This window comes from Hyaena hyaena, unplaced genomic scaffold, assembly GCF_003009895.1.
Source record: "Hyaena hyaena isolate Hyena2069 unplaced genomic scaffold, ASM300989v1 scaffold_40, whole genome shotgun sequence".
In the NCBI taxonomy this organism is placed as follows: Eukaryota; Metazoa; Chordata; class Mammalia; order Carnivora; family Hyaenidae; genus Hyaena; species Hyaena hyaena.
The window spans coordinates 5,178,386-5,201,221 of NW_024080672.1; the positions used below are offsets into that span (position 1 = coordinate 5,178,386).

General features: G+C 56.4%; 1 protein-coding gene across 1 annotated transcript; it reads left to right on the top strand.

Moving 5' to 3' along the window:
• Positions 1-1,726: 1,726 nt before the first annotated feature.
• Positions 1,727-14,813, top strand: AQP1 (aquaporin 1 (Colton blood group)). Its single transcript, XM_039229852.1, has 4 exons — positions 1,727-2,137; positions 11,474-11,638; positions 11,952-12,032; positions 12,756-14,813. The coding sequence occupies exons 1-4, from the start codon at positions 1,748-1,750 to the stop codon at positions 12,933-12,935; spliced, it is 816 nt and encodes a 271-aa protein (XP_039085783.1). The 5' UTR covers positions 1,727-1,747; the 3' UTR covers positions 12,936-14,813.
• The last annotated feature ends 8,023 nt before the right edge of the window (positions 14,814-22,836 follow it).

The following is a 22,836-nucleotide window of genomic DNA, read 5'->3' on the forward strand; positions in this document are numbered from 1 at the left end:
CCTGTACTTACAGGCACTTAGGCAGCCATAGCTTCCCCCACCGCCACCCCCAGCAGGCCTCCTGCTCCCACAAATCCCTGGGTGGTTCGTCGCCATTCCAGGGTGGCTATGGCGTGGGCTGCAGCCAGAATAAAGGGTGGCCAGTGGGGAATGGTGTTATCTGCGGCAGATGGCCCCTGGACAAGAGGCCTAGGACACGCATGCTCGCTCGTGTCCTGCTTTTGACACATGCAGAACTTAGAGATGTCCTTCCCCTTTCTGGGCCTCAGTTTGCCACCTGTAAAGTGGGGAGAAGTCAATACTCACGAGCAGGAGTGAGGATGAGCAGGCAGGAGGTGGGAGGAGAGGGCCAGGGTGGGCCCCTCCCTCCCGGGCTGGGCGGTGTCCGCCTCCCAGGGCTCCACCAGGCTGCGCTTTCCCTAACTGTGCACCTTGACTGCAGCGGGCTGGCAGACAGCCCGTGGGAGTCCGGGTGCTCACACAGTTTACCGGCTGCCTCTGCGCCTCTGGCTTGAGGCTGTGCAGGGCACAGGATGGACCACAGGGGCCTGCGGAGCAGCCTCTGCCCCGCCCCCACCTTTCCCCCTTCGCCTCTTGCCTCCGGCCGGTCATATCTTCTCTCTCTCTAGTTTATCTCTCTGCCTTTTGTACTCCCTGTCTTGTCTCTCCTCGGCCTGGCCTGGAGATCTCACTTTTTCACTTCCACTTTTGCTGGGATTCTACTTCCCTTTTACACTTTCATTCCCTCTGTTGTCCCCTGAATGTCTGTCTGTCTATCTTCCCTTCTCAGGCTGTGTCTCTGCCGCTCCCTTTATCTTGTGTCTTCTCCTTCTCTTTCCTTCCCATCTCCAGGCTAGGTTGCCATTCCTTCTCTCTCCCCAGTGGTCTGCGAGCTTGCAGCCTTTGAGAAGAACGTCCTAAACTGCCCCCATTTTCCCCACCTGCCCTGAAGTCATTGGTTCACATTTCTCCAGAAGCATGAAGGCCCCCAAAGCAGGTACTTCCCACATTCTTGCCTATCTCGGGCCTACCCTTGACCACAGAATGGAGGGTGGGTCACAGACAAGCTCTCTGTGCCTCTCAATGCCTCTCTGTCCCCATGAGTGGGACCTGGCCAGTGGCACTAGGGCCCTGGGACATCCCTAAAGTGACGTCCAGCAGCCAAGCCCGGCCTGGGGTGCAGGAGGCCCAGAATGCCTCTGGGGTCCCCTGGACCCGTGGACTCCAGACTAACATCACTCTGGGATGGGATGGGGATGCCAGGAAAGCAGTATCCTGGTGCCCCGCCTCCAGGGAAGGCACCGTCCACCTGCCCATCCAGCACTCCTGACTGCCTGAGGCCACCCCCTGAGCTTTGCACATAGGGCAGGGACACCTGGATTTCTGTGGCCCCCTGTGTGGGGCCGACTTGGAGGAATTTCCCAAAGCCTATTAGAGCAGTGGCTGCCTCCTGCCTGCCTCCTTGGGCTGGGCAGGCTGAGGGCGGAGGGAGAGAGGGAGGGAGGAGGGAGAGGAGGGAGGGAAAAAAGTTGGCAGGCCGACAGCAGCGCTGTGTCTGCATCCATCGAGAGGAGGCCCGTGCAGTGTGGGGCGGGCCAGGAGCGAGGAGAGGCCTTCCTCCCTTTGTGCTCCCCCCCTCCTCTCCTGCCCCCGGGGCCCTATAAATAGGCCCAGCCCGGGCTGTGGCTCAGCTCTCGGAGGGAGTCGAGCACCAGGCAAGCGGTCTCAAGCCAAGCCCCCTGCCAGCATGGCCAGCGAGTTCAAGAAGAAGCTCTTCTGGAGGGCTGTGGTGGCCGAGTTCCTGGCCATGACCCTCTTCGTCTTCATCAGCATCGGTTCCGCCCTGGGCTTCAATTACCCATTGAAGAACAACCAGACGGCAGGTGCGGTCCAGGACAACGTGAAGGTGTCCCTGGCCTTTGGGCTGAGCATCGCCACCCTGGCCCAGAGCGTGGGCCACATCAGTGGCGCCCACCTCAACCCGGCTGTCACGCTGGGGCTGCTGCTTAGCTGCCAGATCAGCATCCTCAGGGCTATCATGTACATCATCGCCCAGTGCGTGGGGGCCATCGTCGCCACCGCCATCCTCTCGGGCATCACCTCCTCCCTGCCGGACAACTCGCTTGGCCGAAACGAGGTGAGTGGGGTCGTCCCAGGCACCAGGGCTCCGCAACGGGGCAGAGATGGCGTCGGTCTCGTCCTCCACCCATTGTGCAGATGGGGACGCTGAGGAGCAGAGGACAAGAGGCTGCTGGAGGTCATGCGGAGCCAGGGCTGGCACTCAGCTGCACCTGCAGCCCAGAGCCTGCTTCCTGCCAGGCACTGTGGGAAGCCGAGACCCAGAGAATAATAGTCTTGCCAGTGTCCCCTGGGGTAATAAGCTCTGGAGGCAGCTAACCTTTTGGCCAACAGTTCCTCACCCCTCGGCTGTAGTTTCTCGCCCCCCCTCAACTCTACCTGTGCAGCCAGCTCCCTCTTCCCACAGCCTGGACCCCCGGGAGCCACTGCCCGCCGTCCCTCGCCGCCCTGACCTGGAGGCCAGGCATGTCCGAGTCAGGGCTGCAGGTGATCGAGCGGGACCCGGGTGGGTGGCCACGCGGGCCTCTGGTCTGCCCCACGTTCATGCAGGTTCCCGAACAAACTGCCTTCAAGGAAAAAGCCCCTCCTGCTCCTTGGCCCCCAGGAGGTGGACAAAGATCGGGGGTGAAAGATACTCTCTCGGCGGTCTGCAGGTGGTTTTCCTGGATCGCAGTGCGGGGTGGTGGCCGGGGTGGGGACCTCTCGCCTCCCATCTGGGCTCCATTCTCTGTCGCCGGGCACCACTGTGAGGCGTGGTGTGTGTGTTTGTGTGTGTGCGCAGTGTGCGCACGTGGATGTTGGCATGGGTCCCTGAGCTTGTGTGAGCTGTGTGCCCCCGTGTGTGTCTGTGTCTAGAAGTGTGTCTGGGAGAGGTAGTGCTGTTGGGTGAGTGGGTGGGGCTGTACCTGCGTGTGTCCACTGCCCCCCGCTTGAATGGGGTCTGGGCCGGGGGCACTAATGGTAAGCAGATGTTGGTGACCTGGGGAGCAGCTGAAAAGAATTCCTCCCGGGCCGCTTAGCACAGCTAATTGGCCGTTGGCGGCAGTTGCCTGCTGTCGCAGACCTGGGCTTTTCCAGACCTTCAGCCAAGTGCAAACTCAGACCCGGCTTGGGCCACAGCAGGGGGAAATTTGGCCCGAGAGAGGCCGAGGAAGGCTTGGAGGGTGCCCTCCCAGGGAAGGGGAGAGGGAAGCAGCCCAGAAGAGGAATCAGACCTACAGAAAGGAGGCCGGCCAGGCCTGGGCAGGGCAGGCGGGTGTCGGGGCAGTGAGGGAGGCTGGTGATTATATAGCAGTTGTTCTTTCCCTTCCCAGCCAAAGTTCGGATCCTGGCGCTCTAGCCGGGGAAGGCTTAGGAAGGGCACGGCCTTGCCACGGGGCGGGGTGGGGGGGGAGGATTAGCACTTCTTGTGTCACGGTGACACCTTACCCAGCCCCCTCGAGGAGCTAACTGTTGCTCAGACCAAGATTGAAGATTAGCCCACAGGCTGGAGTTTAGACTTTAGTCAGGGAAGACGTGGCGGAGGTGAGTGGAAGGGACAGAACTCTGGCGGGCCAGGTTCCTCCAAGCCTCAGCTTCTCCAGAGGGGCAGAGCCAGGTGGCTTCAGAGAGTGCCCTCTGGGTAGGGTCAGGTTCACACTGGGGCTGGGCTGGGCATGATGGGGGTGGGGAACAGGGCCTCTCAGGGGAGGGGTTGAATCTCCGCAGGCCTTCTGCCCCGCTCTTGACTCTCCTTCTCAAGGGACAGGCATCTGTTGGCAGACTTTGTGCTCTAACTCAGGCATCACAGGCAGAGGAGGGGGAGGGTGGGCACCTACTGTATCATCTTCATCTGGACACACCCTGCTCCAATGTCCCTTCTCCGACCTCCATTTTCTGGAGTTACCCAGATGCCTGGGCCAGGCAGGTTGCAGACAGGGGAGAGAAAAAGGGCTAAGCTCATGTCGGGGCCAGCCCTGGTCTGGGGGCAAGCACGCCGTATTCAAGTCCTGGTTGCTGCTAACCTGTTGAGTTTCATTGGAGCTGAGGACCCTGAGACTCCAAGACGGAGCCCAGGTCTCTTGAGCTCTCTGGGCCCCGCCTGTGCCACCAGCAAGCTCACTCTGCAGACATGAGTTTATCGCTGCCCAAGAGGGTCTGGCTAAGAGAAGCCTAAGTGGGGTCGTGCTGAACATAAGGGTACTGAGTGTTGAGGTGGGGTGCAGGCAGTGCCCTGTCCACACAATGGAAGGCTGGGGTCCAGAAGCACAAGTTCTAGGCCCAGAAACAGAGAAAGCATCTCTCTCAAGGGCTCCCATTGGACTCTGGACCTGGAATCTGAAGGGACCTGGCAGGCGGCCTCGATGCCTCAAGAGGGGCAGAGACCGGTCTACATGGCAAGTGACACACTCTTTCCCCCAGGCTCTGCGGGAAGCTCCCATAGCCCCTTGGGCCCCGGACCCCACCCTGGCCCAAACCTAGGTGGAGCCCTTTGTTGGCATGGAGATTCCTAAGGAAAATAGGCAAAGAAGAGGCAGGAAGTGGTTGGAGTGAGTCGGGTGCCCCTGGGGCCGTGGTGGGGAGAACTTTCTTCTCACTGAGCCAGGACTTGGGATACACCCTGGAGAGGCCATGGGCCACTGTCCAGCCTATAGGATCCTGGCTGGTCCTGAGAGCCAAATTTGGGCCCAAAGTGACAGTCTTAGAGGCAGGGGTCGGTGGCCCCACCTGCCCCTGCCCTAGTCAGACACTATCACACTTCATGCCGGCACCCTCGCCCGTGTGGCCCGTATCCATCTGTGAAATAGGGACACAGCAGGGCGTGGCTGGGCTCTAGAAAAAGAAGGATACTCCTGAACCTGGGAGTCCCGACTGTTAGCTGGCTCTTTTTATTCCTCCCCTTTCTGGCTCAGTCACCCCTGCTCCTTGCAAACCAGAATGCAACTGCTAGGGGCTGAGCCTGGGGCTGAGTCACCAACTCCCTACCCTTGGAAGACCCTGGCGGGCAAGATAAGCCCCATGCACAGCTGCCCGAGATATGGGACAGGAGGCAGGTGTGATAAGAGGTGTCGGGACCGTCCGTCAGGGCAGCAATGGGACTTCTGCCTTCAAGTGGTGGGAAGGGCCTGGAAGGCTTCAAGGAGGAAGCGCCATGGGGGCCTGAATGTGGAGACAGGGAAATGGGGTTCCAGGCAGAGGGCGGCACAGGCTGTGAGCACAGGCAAGGCAAGGCGGTAGGTCACAGCCTGGGAGTCGAAGGGTGTGGCTGGGCTGACGAGGGTCAGGGTTTTGGTGGGAGGCTGTGGCTCTGGGGAGTGGGAGGGTCAGGATTCAGCCCTCAAGCAGAGGGCAGACCTGCCTTTTCTGGGGTCTTCTCTGGGCCCTGCTGATTCTGGGGCGTGGCTACCTGGGGATTGCTTCTAACTGCTACATCAAGGGCCTGCCCTCAGCCCTAAACTTTCTTCCCCAGTTTCCCCCAACCGCAGAGCCAGAGGGTAGTCCCTTCCCTGTGCCCCCCCACCGCCCGCCCCGCACTGGCCACCGCTTCTTCCAGGGTTGACCGCCCCTCTACCTCCTCCAGACTTGGGGGTGGGCTGGGGAAAGGGAAGCCAGTTTTCAGACGGATGTGCCCAGAGAGGGGGCTGGGGGCTGTGTGGTAGTGCCACAGCTGGGACATATAATTACCGTTTCCAGCCAGAACCAGATGAGGGGGAGGCCGTAGAGAGGCAGGAGCTTTGTGGTGGAGACTTCCCTCACCACAGAAAATTCTGAGGCTGCTTCCCCTGCGAGGGCCCTCGGAGCAGCCCTGGCAGCCCCTTGCTGCCCCTCCCAATACCTGCCCTGAACCAGGGCTCACTCTGGGAACCCTCGTCTGAAGAGGCAGTGCCACGTGAGGGAATGTGGCCCGCCGGAGTGCCTCGGTCTGGGGGGCTCACCTCACCCTCACACCCCCGGGTCGCAGCCTCCCTCTCACCCTTCATCCCAGGCCGGTTCCATGTAGTAACCTCCAACCTGAGCTCAGCCCCGGAGGGTGCTCCCCACTTTCTCTAGGGCCCCACTGATTAGGTTCCTTCGGCATCAACCACCAGGGCTTCCCCAGGTGGCTCAAACATGCCCATGTCCACCCCTCGGGGATTGGCTTGGTGCTTCGGCAGGAGCCCCCATTCTTGCCCGCAGAGGCTCCCTGGGGACCATGGTCCCTGCCCTCTGGTAGCACCAGGGGTTCTGGGGTCTCCTGAGTAGCTGGGGCTGAGCCAACACATTTGCAGGTGTGGGCAGGAAAATGTTGTCATGGCCATTGTCCCCTCAGCCAGGGCCTCTCCCCAGGGATGGGGGGGTGGTGCTCCTTGCCCACAGTGATGCTTAGGGGGATAAGTGAGGGGCTGTCTTTATGTAATCAAGGGGCTGCAGTTCCGTGGGGTTAAAAACCCCAACTCAAAAATGGTAGAAAAGCCTGGAAAATGCCTTATTCCCATTAGCAGCTCTTTTCAGTGCCTGAAATCCCACCACCAGGATAACTAGAGAGGCAGATGTGTGCTCAGTGCAAAGAAGCGGTTTTTATTTTTAATCGGGAGGGGCCGCCACCACGTCAGTAAGCTCCCATCACTAGGGTGTGCACGTAGGATCGGCCTGCAGGCAGCTCCCGGGGAGTCTGGCTGTGTCGGGGTGCAGCAGCGTGTCATATTGAGACCCTGCTTCAGATGGCCCTGTGGGACTCCTGCACTCAGGATCCTGGCCAGGAGGGTGACTGTAGGTGCTGGGGCCAGGCGTCCCGTGTCAGGCAGGGAGGAATCCTGGAGACCGTCCGGGGCTACAGTCTGGGCCAACACTTCCATTTTACTGATAAGGAAAGCTGAGGCCACGGAGGTGTTGAGGTTGTGATGTTGTATAGCAGATCGCGGCAAGGCAGGACCGTGCCCCCAGCCAGCCTCCCAGCCCTGGACTATTTCGGCTGCTCTAGAGTGCACATGTTCACACTTCACCAACACCCCCTCCCCCCTCAACACACACACATACGTGGCACATGGGGGCACACGCAGGTGGGTGTAGAGAGCACATTCTCAAGCCCGGGTGGTCCCACTCAGACCCTGGGATCCTAGGAAGGTGGGGTGAGTCCTCCTCGATGGAGCCTCTTCCTTTCCCGGGCAGGAGGAGGGGGACTACCCTGGAGTGAGGAAAAGAAGGAGGGAGGGAAGGAGGAAGCCATTGCTTTGTGTATTGTTTCTTGTCAGGAAGATGAAATGGCTTCTGGGAGCAAAAGGGCCCTTTGAGATCTGCGACTCTCTTTCTCACTCACAGGGGCCTCCTTTCCTTCTTCTGCCCTTTCCCCAGCCAAGTAGTGGCCCCTGTGTGTAGCCGTGTGATACAAAGGCACAGGACCACACACTCAGAAATGCCATCAGGCACATAGCACGGGCATGCAGGGCCACGTGCCACAGAGACCCCCAGACGCACAGAGCCCACCTTGGTAGGAGGCGGCACCCCGCGTGATAGCGATTCTCAGAGAAAGTTGAGATACACTGGCCAATACCTGACTAGTTTGTCTGAATGTCCACATGGGCTGAAAAGCAGTGGATATTCTCAAATTTGGGGTGGAGGGCTTTACATAGTTTCCCTAAATCAAACTTGTTAATTATGTGGCTCAAATCCTTCCGGTTTGTGCCATTTATATCGTCTGACTGCTTCAGTCCATCAGTTTCTGAGAGAGGGCTGTTGAACTCTTTCACTGTGCTGGTGGGTTGATCCGATTCTCCTACTAATTATGTCAATTGTCATTTATTGTTAGGCTGTGTTGTTTGGCGCATACAGGCTTCGAATTTATGTAGCTCTCTGATAGAGCTCTCATTCAATTATTTTGTAATAAGCCTCTTAATGTCTAATGAAAAGGTGAGGGAGAGTCACGCCTGGACACATGTGGTCGCCTGCAAACACTGCAGGTACCAATATACTGACACACACAGAGGCACACACAGCCGTGGACCCTCAGAGGAACATGCCCGCAGGAACCTCCGAGAAGGAGTAACACGAGGGACCCACCGAGGTCCCCCTCACGTGAGTGCTGCGTCCTGGAGGCCGTGGGCAAGCAGGGCAGGCCGTGGTGCCCCCCCTCCCCTGTTCTTGGAGAGTGTATGTTCAGAGTGCGGTCGGGCGTGGCGCCTGCTACTCTTCCAGGGTGAGACACCAGGGCGCCTGGGTCACGTTGGGGCCCTGGGCCCAGGAAGTTACCTTGGTCAGCCTGCCCATGGGCAGCGGGGATGGTTCTAGAGACCCATCGTCTAGAAAGGTCAGCGCTGCCCCCCACCCTCTCCTGGGTGCTGGGGCACACTGGCAGCTAGAGAGCCATCTTCCCTCTGCTCCTCAGTCCAAGCTGGGAACAGCCGGGTCCCTTGGCTGGGCCTGTAGACATCAGGGTCCCTGGCTGGGACAAGGATTCTGGCTTTGCTGTCTCGTCCCCGGGACTCGGCCTCCTCATCCGTTCTGTCAGAGAGGCTTGCACGGGCTGTCCTGTAAGACCCACACAAGCTAATGACTGGCCTGTTGTCTCCACGCTAGAAAGCAAATAAACCAGCACTGGGTCCAGAGAGCTTTCCTGCCAGGCTGCTTCCAGGGAGGATGGGAGTTCTGGAAAATTAGCGTCATCTGCTACTTCTGTTGCAAGTAGGGGACAAGTGTCCCCTATGAGATGGGCAGCAGGATGGGAAGGTCTCCTTACTCTGTCCTCACCAAGCTCCCAGCCCAGGGGTCGGACATCCCCACAGAGGGGGCAGGAGGGCTAACAGCCTGAGCGGAGAGCAGCAGAAGTTAATTCCAGCCAGGGATGGGGGGAAGCTTCTTGGAGCTGGTGGGATCTGCACTGGGCCTTGACAGTGGGCTGAAATGGATTTGATGTAAAAACGCAGGGCTTGCAACTTTCTGATGCTTCACATTAAATGTGTGGGTGATTGTGTAGTTTATACTTGTATTCATAAAACTGTGTTGTTGTTGTTGTCTGGAAGGAGGCTTCATCAGTGAACTATAAAACCCAGGCTGGGCAAAACTGCCTGGGGATGTGCAGACATATTTTTTTCAATGCCAAGGGACCCCAACTGGGATTCGCCTTATTTAAAGCAATTGTTGCCAATTTAATGGGTTGTGAACAGTAACATCTTTTGACTGTTTACCTACGTTTCCTGGCCAGCAAGTTTCAACAGACCTTTAACTATCCCTTTCAGTTCTGAATTATCAAGTTTTTCCAGATGCAAGTCACACAAGTGCGTTGGGGGTCAAAGGAGAAGTGGCCAGTAGACACGGAAGCAATCAGGGGAGGCTTCCTGGTGGTGGTGGTGGTGGGTCTCGGGAAAGGAAGATCGTCAACCCGTGTGTCTCTGAGCTAAAGGCTCTGGGTGGCAAGGAAGAGGGTATAACCCAGATTTCCCAGGGCAGGTGGCCACCCCTTCTGCTTCCTGTGGACCCAAGAGTGCTGGGCATGGCAGCGGGCCCCTTGGCTCTGCTCACGCTGCTTGAGAAGGCATGCCTTTGGGCAGATCAGAGGCTGAGATACTCAGACCTGGGTAATAACTGGAGGAGGAGATGAGCTTGCCCAGCCCTCACACCCGTCTGTGAGAGGGCGGGGAACAGGAGGTCTAGGAGGCAGGAACCACTTAGAACGATGGCTCCGTTAATCAGCATGCCGGGCCTGGTTTCAGGACTCCGGCCAGCTAGCAATTAGGCGGGCGCTGCGCAGCAGAGGGGTGAGCAGGAGGGCAGCAGCAGGTGTGAGCGTGATGGGCATCTGTATGAGTTGACCCAGTCACACCCAACCGCACCTCCACGGGGCCTGCCTGGCTCCAGCCTCCACAACCCTGTGCAGGGCCTCACCCTTCCTGGCTGTCCCCCAGTCCTGGGGATAAGGTGAGAACGAACCCGAACAAAGCCACACTGTCCTGATCCTTCCTGCCTCAGCAGCCCTTTCCAGATGCCCTGAGACCACCCTCCCCCCCTCCACCATTGTGTTTGAAACTCCGGCCACTCTGGAGGGCAGGAAAAGCTCATTTACAGATGGGGAAACTGAGGATCCGACTGGGGAAAGGCCACGGCCATGGCACCCCAAGTGGGAGAGTTGGGACTTGAACACAGGGATGGGAAGAAAACTGGGCCTTGCCCCCAAGGCTGGCTGGGCTGAGGGGTCACAGCTCTGGGGTCGGCCAGGAAAGTCTAGATCTGGGGCTGCAGCACAGGGGAGGGGATGTGAGTCACTTTCCCTGTGACCCAGGGCTGCAGACAAAGGCGGGAAGAGAATTGTTCTTGTGAGATGGCCTCAGGGTGGGGCTGAGAAAACTGGGCTTGGAGGTGGAGGAGGGCCCCCCACCTAGAGTTTTGTAAAACTGCCCTCCAGCTTTGAAGGACCCCCCTCTCCTGCCCCTAGGCTGAGGCTTCAAGTTCAGGCAAATTTGGGCACACCAGCCCTGCCCCGGGGGAAGGCGGCCCACGTGGCCACATCCGGGCATCTTTGCCAGTAGGCCTTTGCCCACATGGCCCAGCTCTCCTGTGTGGGTGCAGCTGGCCCCTGCCTGGGACCCCCACAAAGGGGAGGATGCAGGGGTCCCTGGGGAGGGGTCTCCCTGGTGCAGCTGCAAAGGGAGGGCTCTGGTGACCTCATGGCGGCTCCCATTCCCTTCTTTTTCCATGACTCATGTTTCTAAAAGTGGCCCAAAAGCAAGTGGCAGCCAGACAGTGGTGGCGGGGCCTATGTGGCCAGGGGGTGGGGGGTGGGCGGTCCAGGAGGGAGAGAGAGAGGAATGTAGGGAGGGCTGAGAAGAAATGGGAGAGACACAGAACGAGGGGAGAGACAGACAGAGGGTGGGTAGGAGACAGGGCAGGGCTGTGCGGGAGGCAGGAACCGGGAGAGGGACGGGGGACAGGGAGCTGGGGCCAGCTGACTGAGGACGACCCTCTTCAACTCTGGGCGTTTTACATGCAGCAGGAGATGCGGCGGATGTTCTGGACCTTTGGGGTGGGAAGCCTTGTCTCCAGGTGGGCCCTCGCAGCCATTTGCTTCTCTTCTATGGGAATCCCTGACCGTGTCTTGCCATGTGTGGGGCTTGCCCCTTGCCTATGGCTCTGGTACCCCAGGGCACTCTGGCTGGCTGGAGGTGGGGACGGACGCCCCGCCTCCCCCAGGCTTCTCTGGCCTCTAGGCAGAGTGCTGCAGGGAGGAGGGATGCACCAGGGGCACCTCCTCAAAGGCGTGGAAGGCAACGAAGCCCGGTGTCCACTACCAGCGGTGTGTTCTTGGGAGGGGCCTGGCCCCTTCTTGGGCCTAGCCAGGGGCTGATGTGATGGGCTTTGAGGATGCCGAGGTGCCTAGGACTCTCTCTCTCGGACAGAGTCCTTACCCTGCCTGCTCACCAGACCTCCCTGTCCCCCTCTCCTACAGCTGGCCTCCGGCGTGAACTCTGGCCAGGGCCTGGGCATCGAAATCATCGGCACCCTGCAGCTGGTGCTGTGTGTGCTGGCCACCACCGACAGGAGGCGCCGTGATCTCGGGGGCTCGGGCCCCCTCGCCATCGGCCTCTCTGTGGCCCTGGGACATCTGCTGGCGGTGAGTGTGGGGTCTTCCCGGGTGAGGGTGGGGGGTAGGGAGAACAGGGCCAGACAGAGGTGGTTGGGGTACCCTCTCATGGGTGGGGGTGGGTGGGACGATCAGCTCTTCCGGGCTAGGGATAGGGTCCTGCTCAGGAGAGGGCAGCCCAGGGACCCCCTGACCATCTCTCTGGGTCAGTGTGCCCCTCTTCTTTCTGAGCCTGATTGTCACCTCCCTGCCTTCTCTCTCTGTGTCACTGCCTCTCCTCCTCCCCCTCCGTCTCTGTTTCTCTGGCTCTCCCCCTTCTGCCTCCCTGCCCTTCCTCTTGCAGATCGACTACACCGGCTGCGGCATTAACCCCGCCCGGTCCTTTGGCTCGTCAGTGATTACTCACAACTTCAAGGACCACTGGGTAAGGGGTCTCAGCATCCCCTGGGGGGTGGAGGGAGGCTTTGGTAGTTCCAACCCCACCCTGCAGGGTCCTCTCCCATCACAGAGGGAGCCAGACCAGGCCAAGGAAATTAGAAAACCAAGGCCTGACATGGGAGTGGTGGGGCCAGACCTCAGACCTGATGCTGCCTGCAGCATCCGGCAGTGCGGTGGAGAGCACGGCCCTTTCCCATTCTGGGTGGCCTGGGGCAGGCTGCCGGCCCTCGGGGTGCCTGCATTTCCTGAGCGGTGAAGCGGGGCGTCGTAGCGCCCCCACTTGGGGAAGCCCTGGGACAAGTGGCCTCACCACCTATAGGTTGAACTTAGCACAGAGTCAAAACTCAGTGGATGTAGCTGTTTTTACTGCGGATGCTTCTGTCTCAGGCCAACCTTTCATCAACTTAGACTTTCTGTGGCCTTTCCACAGCTGGAAAGGGTGAGGCCGTGGCCAAGCTGAAGAAGGGGCTGGGCTGGTCACACCAGGCAGCCCGAGCTGGGGCACATAAAGGCAAGGAGATGCCCGCTGCCACAGTCCAGCTCTGGGGGCGCTGGAATCGGGATGTTGGGGTTTAATGCCACCTACCTCTAAACCCAGGCACTGCTGGGAAAGAACCCATGCAATGGGGTGGAGGGGGGCTCAGGGAAGGCGTCCCAGGAGAGGAGGCTTTCAGTGGACACCCCCTGAGTATGCCTGCTCTGTTCCTAGATTTTCTGGGTGGGGCCATTCATCGGGGGAGCCCTGGCTGTGCTCATCTACGACTTCATCCTGGCCCCACGCAGCAGCGACCTTACAGACCGCGTGAAGGTGTGGACCAGCGGGCAGGTGGAGGAGTATGACCTGGATGGCGACGACATCAACTCCAGGGTGGAGATGAAGCCCAAATAGAGAGGCCCCGGCCCCAGCCCCCACATGGGGGCGGGGCAGGGACGGGCGGAGGGCGGGGAGGGGTGAAATCCATGTTGTAGACACTCTGACGGGCTGGCCACCGTCGCTTCCCGAAGATCCTCCAGAACTGCGTGGCCAAGCCTGATTTGGGGCTGTTTCTATCACTTTCTTTCTCTTTCTCTGTTTCCTGGCCTCTGGGCTTCCTGGGGACCAAGATTTACCAACCACTCACTCCCTTGAAGTCACGGAGGAAGTGAAAGAGAGGGACCCACTCTGCTAAGCTGTCCCCTCAGAGTGTGACGGAGGGATGCCAGAAAGTCCCTCTCATCCGAGAGGTGCTCAACAGCTCACCTGCTGCAGGTGTCGGGCACCACCGTTATTGCTTTGTGCCTTTGGGCATGACCCTCCTTCTTCCCGAACGTGCACTTTGTCCCCAAGGGTGCTTTGAGGGGAAGAGATCCCGGGAGGCGCAGTGATAGGGGGCAAGTGGCACACAGGCTTCATTCTTGCAGTTTGGCTTGCTTCCAGCTCCACCTGCACCCCCAGACTCGCTGTACGACCTTGGGATCATCCATATCTCGGGGCCTCAGTGATCCCATCTGTAAAGTGACAGAGTCAGGGCGAGCTATACGGGCCTGAGGCCTCTCTATTCTGTAAGTGTAGATACTCCATGGGTTCCAGAAGATGTAGTACAGAGCAGCTCTTCTTCCACTTGCTCTGGTTCTTTCCCAAGTGTGTAGCTGTAGTACACATCTGTGTGAACACGTGGGCACACGCATACGTGTTTCACAGCAGAAGACAGTCCAGGCCATGAGAAGGGCTCACGGGTGAGCAGGGCTGACCCCCACGCAGTGGGGACAGGATCTGCTGTCGTGGAATGAGGCTGGCGGGGACGCAAAGGAGGAATACCCGTGTTCTTCACTGAGCTTTAGTTGACCTTTCCCACCTGTCATTTTATCATCTTGATCACCGTTTGGTTCTCCACTTCCTCCTGCCAGTATAGACACAGCTCACGCTTATGCAGGTGTGTGTTTATTCAAGGGCAGTTGGTCATCTGAAGCCCCGAGCCTGAGGACAGATGACCGTGGTGCGGATCAGCACACGGAGGTGAGCGGGCTTTGCTGGACGCTTAGCAGGGTTTCTGAGCCCTCTGCCGATGCTGAGGGGAGAGGAGGAGCAGATTCAGCCCCTTAACCCCTTATTGCTGAACTCCTGGTTGGAGGCATTTGGGCAGCCAGGTGACCTACACAGGCTCCCTGTGTGACCCCAGGCACAGTCTTCCCTTGCCATTTACCTGGAGGGGACAGCCAGCCTTGGCCTGATGAGGTAGCCACCAGTGCAGCCCAAGGACAGTTCAGAGTGCAGGGTCTGCTTTGGGGACAGCTATGTACCTGGTCTCTTCAATCCCATCAGGGCCAGAGCAGGTCCCCTGGTACACGCCTGTAGCCACAATGGTGACAAAACCCAAGTGACTCCATCTACAGATTATCTGGAAGCAGCAGGACAACCAGGTGACCCTTAACGGTCACCCACCCATCACAACATCTACACACTCCATTCCAGGGGTTTCTAGCCCATTTAACAGATAAGGACACTGAGGCCCGAGGTCCCACAGCTAGTTAAGGATTTGGCCAGGCCTGGCAACCAAGGCCATGTCTCTGGCTACTCCCTGGACCATGAGACTGACCCCTCTTAGTTCCAGCGGCTCGGTTTCTGCCTGGGCGGTGGTTAGAAACCAGGAGGGGCGAGGACTGTGCTGGAGGGGAGAGGGGGCAGACCTACCCCCTGCCTGGTTTCACTGCTGCATTCCAGACCCTGCATCTGTCTGCTCTGCATATATGTCTCTTTGGAATTGGAATTTCATTATATGTTAAGAAAATAAAGGAAAATGACTTATAAGGTCATCTAGGCTTCCTGTAGTTCTTTTTTTCTTTTGGTACCATGTTCCTCACAAGGGGTCTCTGGGTCTGAGAGGAGATCAATGCCCACTCTGGGGACTCAGTCTGGGTGGGGGGAGGCACTGCTTGCCCTCTTGCCCCGAGGGTCTCTGCTCTCAATGGGTGGACACAACCTCACAGGACTCCGTCTGAGCAACACAGGGTCCTGCCCCTAATAGGGACCACTTTTGTTTGTGGAGCATGTAAGGACTGAAGTGTGACAGTCCCATCTGCCCCTCTGCCCTCCTCAGAGCACTGGTCCTCCTCAGGGAGCACCGAGCGCTGCTCAGCTGTCCCTCCCTCTGTCCCTCCACTCACATCTGGCCCCAGCCACACCTGTGTTGGGTAATGGGACCCAAGGTTTCGCGGGGAGCTGAGCCATCAGGGCCGCGTGAGGCTGTGCCCGGCACAGGTGGGGCACAGCTGGCTGGTGAAGGGTGGCGACCTGTGGCAGCTATGAGGGAGGGGCAACCTAGTCCCCTGAGGCCTTGTGGGCTTTGCGGCTTCTGTAAAGCATGTACCACACTCAGTGAGGATGTGCATTTTACTGTGGAGAAGTGCATGGCTTTAGTCAGATTCCTAAGGTGTCTGCCCAAGGCGGAAGAGAAGAGAAGAGAGGTCAGGGCGGGCTGGCCTCTGCCCTGAGGGGGACAGGGAACCAGGAAAAGCCCCCTCTGTCTACGCCTTTTTCATCCGTCCTCATGTAACCTCGAGGCTGCTGTGGGCCCTCTGGGACTCACAAAGCCCCTTCCCACTCAAGGCCTCTCTCAGTGTTGGGGGCCCAGCACGTGCAGTTGTTCATATTTGGCAGAAAGGGAGACGGATACTCGGTGAGACGTGCCCCAAACTTATAGGACACATCTGTGTCAGGCTGAGACTTGGACACAGGCCCCTGATACCCGCCTCCCTGCCTCCTGCATCCACACTTAGGGCTGGTTTATTTCTCAAAGCAGGGACTACACTGGGAAGCCGAGGACCCCATAATACGGAACAGGCCCTATTCTACTTAGTGGGCTTGTATCTCCCACAGAGGCCTAGAATCTGCAAGTCTCTGAGAACCATCTAGAAACCTCATCAGGAGGTGTGTGCTGATCAGGGGAGGGGGATCTGTGAAGGTCCTGGCATCCCAGCACGGCCCTTGGGAGACACACGGATCCAGCCTCCCTCTGGTGGAGGCCAGGCTGATGTATAATGCAACGGTGCCTAGGCGGGGCCAGGGGCTAGGTCACCCCAGTGGCAGCTGATTCAGTACTGTTGAAACAGGCTTTCTTCTTCCAGTGATTACTGGGCCCCTGCGAGGGGCATCTATGCTGTGTCAGCCCTATACCTCCCAGGCTGGTGTGAGTGGAGAGTGATGATCACACTATGAAAACAAAATATGGGCTAGTCCACTGCAGCCCAGGCCTGCCCGTGAGCGTGTGCCAAGGCTATCTCTCACAGCCCTTCTTGGCTTGTCTCCTTATCCTGACCCATCTTCCCAGGTGAGAAGCCCTCTCAGTCCCCACCCTGGGCCCTGACCACCCCTACCTCAATCCCTGGTCTTCCTTCCCCACCCCCACCCATCTAGGATAGAGCCTTGTCTAGGGACTATTTAGTGATAATATCTACAACCTGAGTGTCAAGAGACAGGACTTAAAGAAGAGATCAGGGAACTGGTATTTCTTGAGCACTTCCTGTGTGTGAGAAACTTCCCTGAGTCTTCACATACAGTTTTTCTAATCTTTATAACATCCGTGGAAGGTAGAGATGACTTCCTGCCCCCATTTACAGAGGCCACTGAGGCCCCTGAAGATAAAAATGATTCGACCAAGGCCACACAGCAAGTTGGTAACAGAATTGGGATTTGAATATGCTCTGCCTGGTTCCAAAGATTGGCTTCTGACTTCAAAGATTCCTCCACTACGTGGTGCTGGCCTGTTTTGTCATGACCTCCATGAAGTTTGGCTCTGGGCCAGCCAGGCAGCCAGTCTTCCTCTGCCTGCAGGGTGTTGAGAGGGAGAAGCAGGAAGGAGAATGGCTGGCTGAAGGGACTCCAGCACCAGAAAGAGTGAATTTCATTTTGGAGCCAGTTGGACATAGTGTCTGCTTGAGACACATGGGTACCACCAGGCCCCAGGAAGCCCCCCTGGCATTGGCCCTATATAAGTCCCCCAGAAGCCCCTAGGCCTGACTGCCCCTCTATCTGGAGGAAAATGTCTGATAAACTTGCTTGTTCAGAGGTTACCCTCTCCCACCAGAGTATACGAGAAGGGGAAGGGCAATGCTGTACCCTGAGGGAAAATGATGCACTATGAAGGAGCCTCAGATGCCCTTTCTGGCCTGGGGGCTAAAACTCTGGGACCAGGCTGTCCTGGACTTCCTCTCATCTTCCAGTCCATGGCTTCAGTGCTTCAGGCACCCCCAACTCCCAAGGGTCATCCCCACTTTTCTCTGCTCATGTTCTGTCCAGCCCAGCACAGAAATAAGGTAAAAAATTGTACTGGAATGCAGCCACCAGAGCCCTGGTCTGTTTTCTTCATCAAACTTTAATGGAGAGAGTAACTTTCCTGGAAGATTCCATGACTCAGCCTTTGTCCCTGGCTGCTCAGCATTCAGGTGACTATACACGTGAAGTGCTTTGGTGGGGAGCATTTATCATACCCCTTCAGCTCCGTCCCTGCTGAGGCTAGACAACAGATCGCTTCCTCCACTGGACTCCTCCATGATCTGACAGAGACTTGCACATGGAGGTGGCTCAGTGGGCCCTGAAGGTTGAGCCCTCTGCACTTGGCCCAGAAAGAAGCAGGATGTAATGTGGCCACCATTGAGTCCTAGAATATTTGTCCCTTCATTAAACTCACAAGAGCAAAATGTCGTGGTTCCATAATTTCCCCACCAGTTCTGAGGCCAAGAAACCCAGGCCTGGATTGCATAATTTTCCAAAGCCCTTGGGAGGAAACATCAGCCAGAAGTCTGTGATGAATGTTCAGATCAGCCCAAAGTTGCCTGTATGCTACACATATACATGACCTCAAGCACTGGGTCAATCCATTCTGGGTTTCTAAATATCCAGGAATCTGGGATCTTTGTAGACCCATAATTCTCTTTTGATATTTCCCTTTCTCCTCGAGGAATCAGAGGGACTCCTCTTTCCAGACACTGGAGGGGCGCTGAAGAGTCTATGGGAGAAGAATTGATCCTGAAAGTTGCTCTGGATTGGGGTCAGTAGCAACTGGTCAGACATAGATGCCATGAAGTCTCAATGGGGCTGGAGGCCTGTGACTCAGGCCCTGATCCCAGTGTCATTATCCATCTCAAAAGCTCACATGAGCTCAAAGAGGGCCCGAATGGAAGGGTGTGGGTGGCTCAAGGCAGCCATTTGCCTCTTGGCCCCAAGGACCGTGGTCCGTTTTGGGGAACTGGTAGACGCAGGGATGGTTCTCTCCCTTTGGGGGTTCTCAGGCTACGCAGGGATGGTTCTCTCCCTTTGGGGGTTCTCAGGCTGGTCTTCAGCATCCTTGGAACCAAAGCCAGGGGCTGGTCTGGAAAAGCACTGGAGGAACTGGTGCCAGGGGCCCCTTCCCTTGGCGTGGCCAGGCCATGTGCTGACCCATTAGGATTTTTCCATCACTCCTGGAGGTCACACCTTCACTGGTCAGGAGCCTCTCAAGGAGGGGGATAGTGATTAATGTTTTATGGACGAGCTGCTGGGCATGATGCCTTGTTTTCTTTAGGTTTAGAATACAATGAAGACGATGAATGGAATTTGCTGTGAGCTGGGGGCCAGGGTGGGGCCATTCTTAGGGGCTGAGGACCCACAGGTGGTGATGTTTACTGTCCTTCCCTTAGTGCTGAAAAGGGGGCAACTCTGGAGGTGGGAAAGGCGGAGGAGGCTTTTGCCTATGACAGGGGACCTCATCCCCAGATCTCAAGTGACAGTTGAGCTCTGGGGTGCAAAGAGGCCACTGGTGAAGCATACCCAGAAATATTAACGTGCTCATTCTGCTCAGGTGACTTCATTCCGATAAAATCACATCCTCTGCATATAGGATTTTGCTTATTTTTCTGTTCTTTCCAGTGTATCGTTGGGGAACGAGGGGAGGACAAATCGATCTTCAGGTATATGGGCGATAGGGCCTCACCACTTCTTTTTTTTAATATTTTTATTTATTTATTTATTTCTAGGAGAGAGAGAGAGACAGCGTGAGCAGGGGAGGGTCAGAGAGAGAGGGAGTCACAGACTGAAACAGGCTCCAGGCTCTGAGCTGGCAGTCAGCACAGAGCCCGATGCGGGGCTCGAACCCACGAACCGCGAGATCATGACCTAAGCGAAAGTCGGACGCTCAACCGACTAAGCCACCCAGGCGCCCCTGGGCCTCACCACTTCTTAAATATCAGGACGCTTTCGCCTATTCCGAGCTCCTCATGTAGCCCCCCTCACATCTGGCTTCTCTGACTACCCTGTGCCTTCTCTCATCCCTAGTCTCCTGTGGACCTCTCTATAACCCAGCACTTAAAAGGTTAACCCTGTCATCTGCAGGGGGCCTCAAGGACCCTATCTAGCGCTGAAGTTGTGGGGTAGTTCTGGTGGATTACCACATGTGGCTGTTATACACTTTGCGTATCACCTCTAGTGAGGAGAAAGATATGCAATTCGTACATATAGAGGTCCAGGGTCTAAGTTAGAAAATGTGTGTGTGTGTGTGTGTGTGTGTGTGTGTGTGTATGAGACAGAGAGAGAGAGAGAAGTAGAGAGAGAGACAGAGACAGAGAGAGGGAATTCACTCCTGTAATAGCACTATATTTGGAGTCATCCTCTGATCTGTCCTAAGAACCTTCACAGCAATTCTCACTCATGGGAGGGTGTGGCTCTGTGTAAGTGCGCAGACCCAGCACTCAGCCGGCTCCTGCAGCCTAGCCCACGACCCATCCCTGCAACATAGTCAAAGGCTGGAGGAATGTCCTCAGCCCATAGTCATGTCCATCAAGTGCTATACTTGGTTTGCCTAAAGCCAGCCTGACCTCATGTAGAATATTAGCTCAAAAAGGCTGCCCTGGCTTGTGTTCGTTAAGGGGGAACTGGCATGTATTTTTCTACAAGCTACTGAGTAAGCAAATAGATCTATAACTTGGAGGGAGAAAGGTATTGTCTTTGAAGAGAAAAATGAAAGGGAAGGAGGGAGGGAGAGAGGAGAGAGAAACAGAGAGAGAGACTCAAAGAATTCAATGAATGAGTCTAATCCCCTCCCCAAAAGCAAACCCCCCAAATTCACAAAAATGCAAAATTTCTCAAGGATGGCGGCCTACCATTCATAGCAGTCTGGAACATTCTAGAAGTGACCAATATGCCCCTGGCATCTCATTTAACACAAGGTTGTTGTTTTTTTTTTAACTTAAGTTTTTCATATAATGCAACATAAATAGAAATAACATATGCCTTTAAGGAACTCACACAGAAAGCCAAACAAATGAAAGGCACAACACCAAGAAACTTACTTGTTTAAAGTTACTACGTTTAAAGTTGCCCGTCAAGGACGTCCTCATATCCTAAATATCACTTTGGTGCATGTGCGTGAGGGACAGTGATGTCAAGCCCCCACAGCAGGAACCAGGAAGATCTCTGTTGCCCGAGGAACCTGCTACAGGGCCTTCTGGACGCCACAGGCTCCAGTGCCAGGTGATGACGTGACCAGCTCACGGCTTTTGTTATTTGTTTGAACTCCTAGGAAACCTCCCTTAAATGGAGCTTGAGATTTTGAACAATACGAGGGGCACGGTACACAGGCCCGCAGAGTGGACGGGTGTCTGCGGGATTCCCGGCAGTGGATGTCGAACTGCCTGCTGGGAAAAGCAAGTTCCTGGGAGCGTGGTATCCCCATCATCCGTCTTTCCCCTCCCTGAATCAGGGCTGCTTGCCTGGATAGATTAGACAGCAGGTACTGTGGTGGGTTTTTCTTCGTGTGTGTTGTGTGTGTGTGTGTGTGTGTGTGTGTGTGTGTATCAGTGAGAATTATTTTTTCGCTGAGAAATGCATAACAAATTATACATTTGATAAGAATACTGGCAACCTCTATTTTCATGCAACATGTTTCCTCAGCAGACATTCCTCGGGAAGCCAGACACTGGGAGGTGAGTTCCATGCTGAAGAAGGTGTGGTGAGGGTGGAGCCTCTCTGGCTCAGGTCATCGACCGAGGCTGGCTTTGGAGGCTGCTTCTCCTGAAGTCCGAGGGCACACGGCCCCTTAATCTCAGCTGGCCACCTGGCCTGTGACAGCTGTCAAGCGGGTGCCTGCAACCCTGGAATAAACATTCATGATTTCCTGCATTCACCCTCATTTCTGGATCTCACAGAGACAGGGAGGTGCAGGTATTTCCCCGGGGTCTCTGGACACCCGGATCTTTCTGTCTCCTGCCTCACTTCACTCCTCTCTCCTGTGGGCTTCTCTGCAGACCTGAGGAGGTACCTCTGTCCCATACCCTGCGAGAAGATTCCTGGGCTCTTGGGAGAGGATGGTTCTGTTAAACTGTTCGTGAAGTTCCAGGAGCCACTGATGCGCCTGGATAGTAACTGATGGGCCAGCGGCACCTTCCATCCGAGACGAACTCCAAGAATTTCCGCTGCTGGCAGTGACCTCCCGGACGGGGAGGATCAGCTGCATCTGCCTCCAGGAATGTGGGACCTAGAGACACCAAGCCTAGGAAGGCCTCCACGGGGCCCGATGCTGTAGTTCTAGAAAATTCCGAGGGCTCCTAGCTCCCCATCCGTTTCCCTCCTTCTCCCTAAATGTGAGGTCACCTCAGGCTGTCCTTGCGATTTTCTGGAAATGGAAAACGAGAAATCCTAGAGAGTTAGATTTGAAACAGAATTTAGTGAGCATGGGGATTTTACCAGCTGGTGCTATCCACATGCCTGACCCAGGCCCCAGTGCATGGCTTAGGTAGGTCACCTGAGCTTAGAGGGATCACCTGTTCCCTCTGGCCCTTACAGAATGGGAACCCCAGTTCCCAGAGCTGTTGACTGGCTTTTACGGTGATTAGGTTAAGTTTAGAGACTGTATCACTTATCACAGAAATTATAGTAGAGGCTCTGACAAGGTCTGCAATTAAAAATTCACTTCTTTTTTTTTTTTTTTTTTTTTAAATGTTTTATTTATTTCTAGGAGAGATAGAGAGAGACAGCTTGAGCAGGGGAGGGTCAGAGAGAGAGGGAGACACAGAGACTGAAACAGGCTCCAGGCTCTGAGCTGGCAGTCAGCACAGAGCCCGACGCGGGGCTCGAACCCACGAACCGCGAGATCATGACCTAAGCAAAAGTCGGACGCTTAACCGACTAAGCCACCCAGGCGCCCCAAAAATTCACTTCTTTAAGCCAGTGTTCACCAAACTTATTTGTCCACAGAGCTATATTTTGGAAGTAACTTGTATTACTGTTTTGGAGAAGATGTTTTCTACAGAACATATAGTAAATATTAGCCTGGGCATTATTTCTGAGGGCCCTGCAGCTTTCAGATTCTTCTATTTAAGTCCTCAGGATGGCTGAGTTTATTAAGACCTCTCATGAGGGCAGGTGTGAGGCCCGAAGGAGGAGGCAGATGTTCTGAGTTCAGAGTCAGGGTTCTAGGGACGTCAGGGTGGGGAAGAAGAAGCAGATAAGAGTGTGCATGTACCTAAGTGCGTGAGAGATAGAGGTGGCCGGTTATCAAGAGAGGCAGAAAGATTACAAAGGTTGAGAGTCACAAAAGAGTGAGAGAAGGAGAGGACTGGGGACTGGGGATGGGCTGTGTACCGTCTGGGTGATGCGTGGGGAGGACTTGCCTCCCCAGAGTGGCCTCCTCTGGCCCATCACTGATTAATCCCCACCTGCCTCATCCTGCCACCCTGGGCGGCTTGTACAGCAGCCAGCGGCAGGTGCCTGGGTAGAGCCAGAGAAGGTCCCCAGGAAAGGAGCCTCCATGAATCATTGACTGGCCTTCCTTTGTGCTGGA

Coding starts and splice junctions, on each gene's coding strand:
- AQP1 (XM_039229852.1), top strand. CDS start 1,748: ATGGCCAGCGAGTTCAAGAAGAAGCTCTTCTGGAGGGCTGTGGTGGCC. Junction 2,138..11,473: donor ACTCGCTTGGCCGAAACGAG/GTGAGTGGGGTC, acceptor CCTCTCCTACAG/CTGGCCTCCGGCGTGAACTC. Junction 11,639..11,951: donor CCCTGGGACATCTGCTGGCG/GTGAGTGTGGGG, acceptor TTCCTCTTGCAG/ATCGACTACACCGGCTGCGG.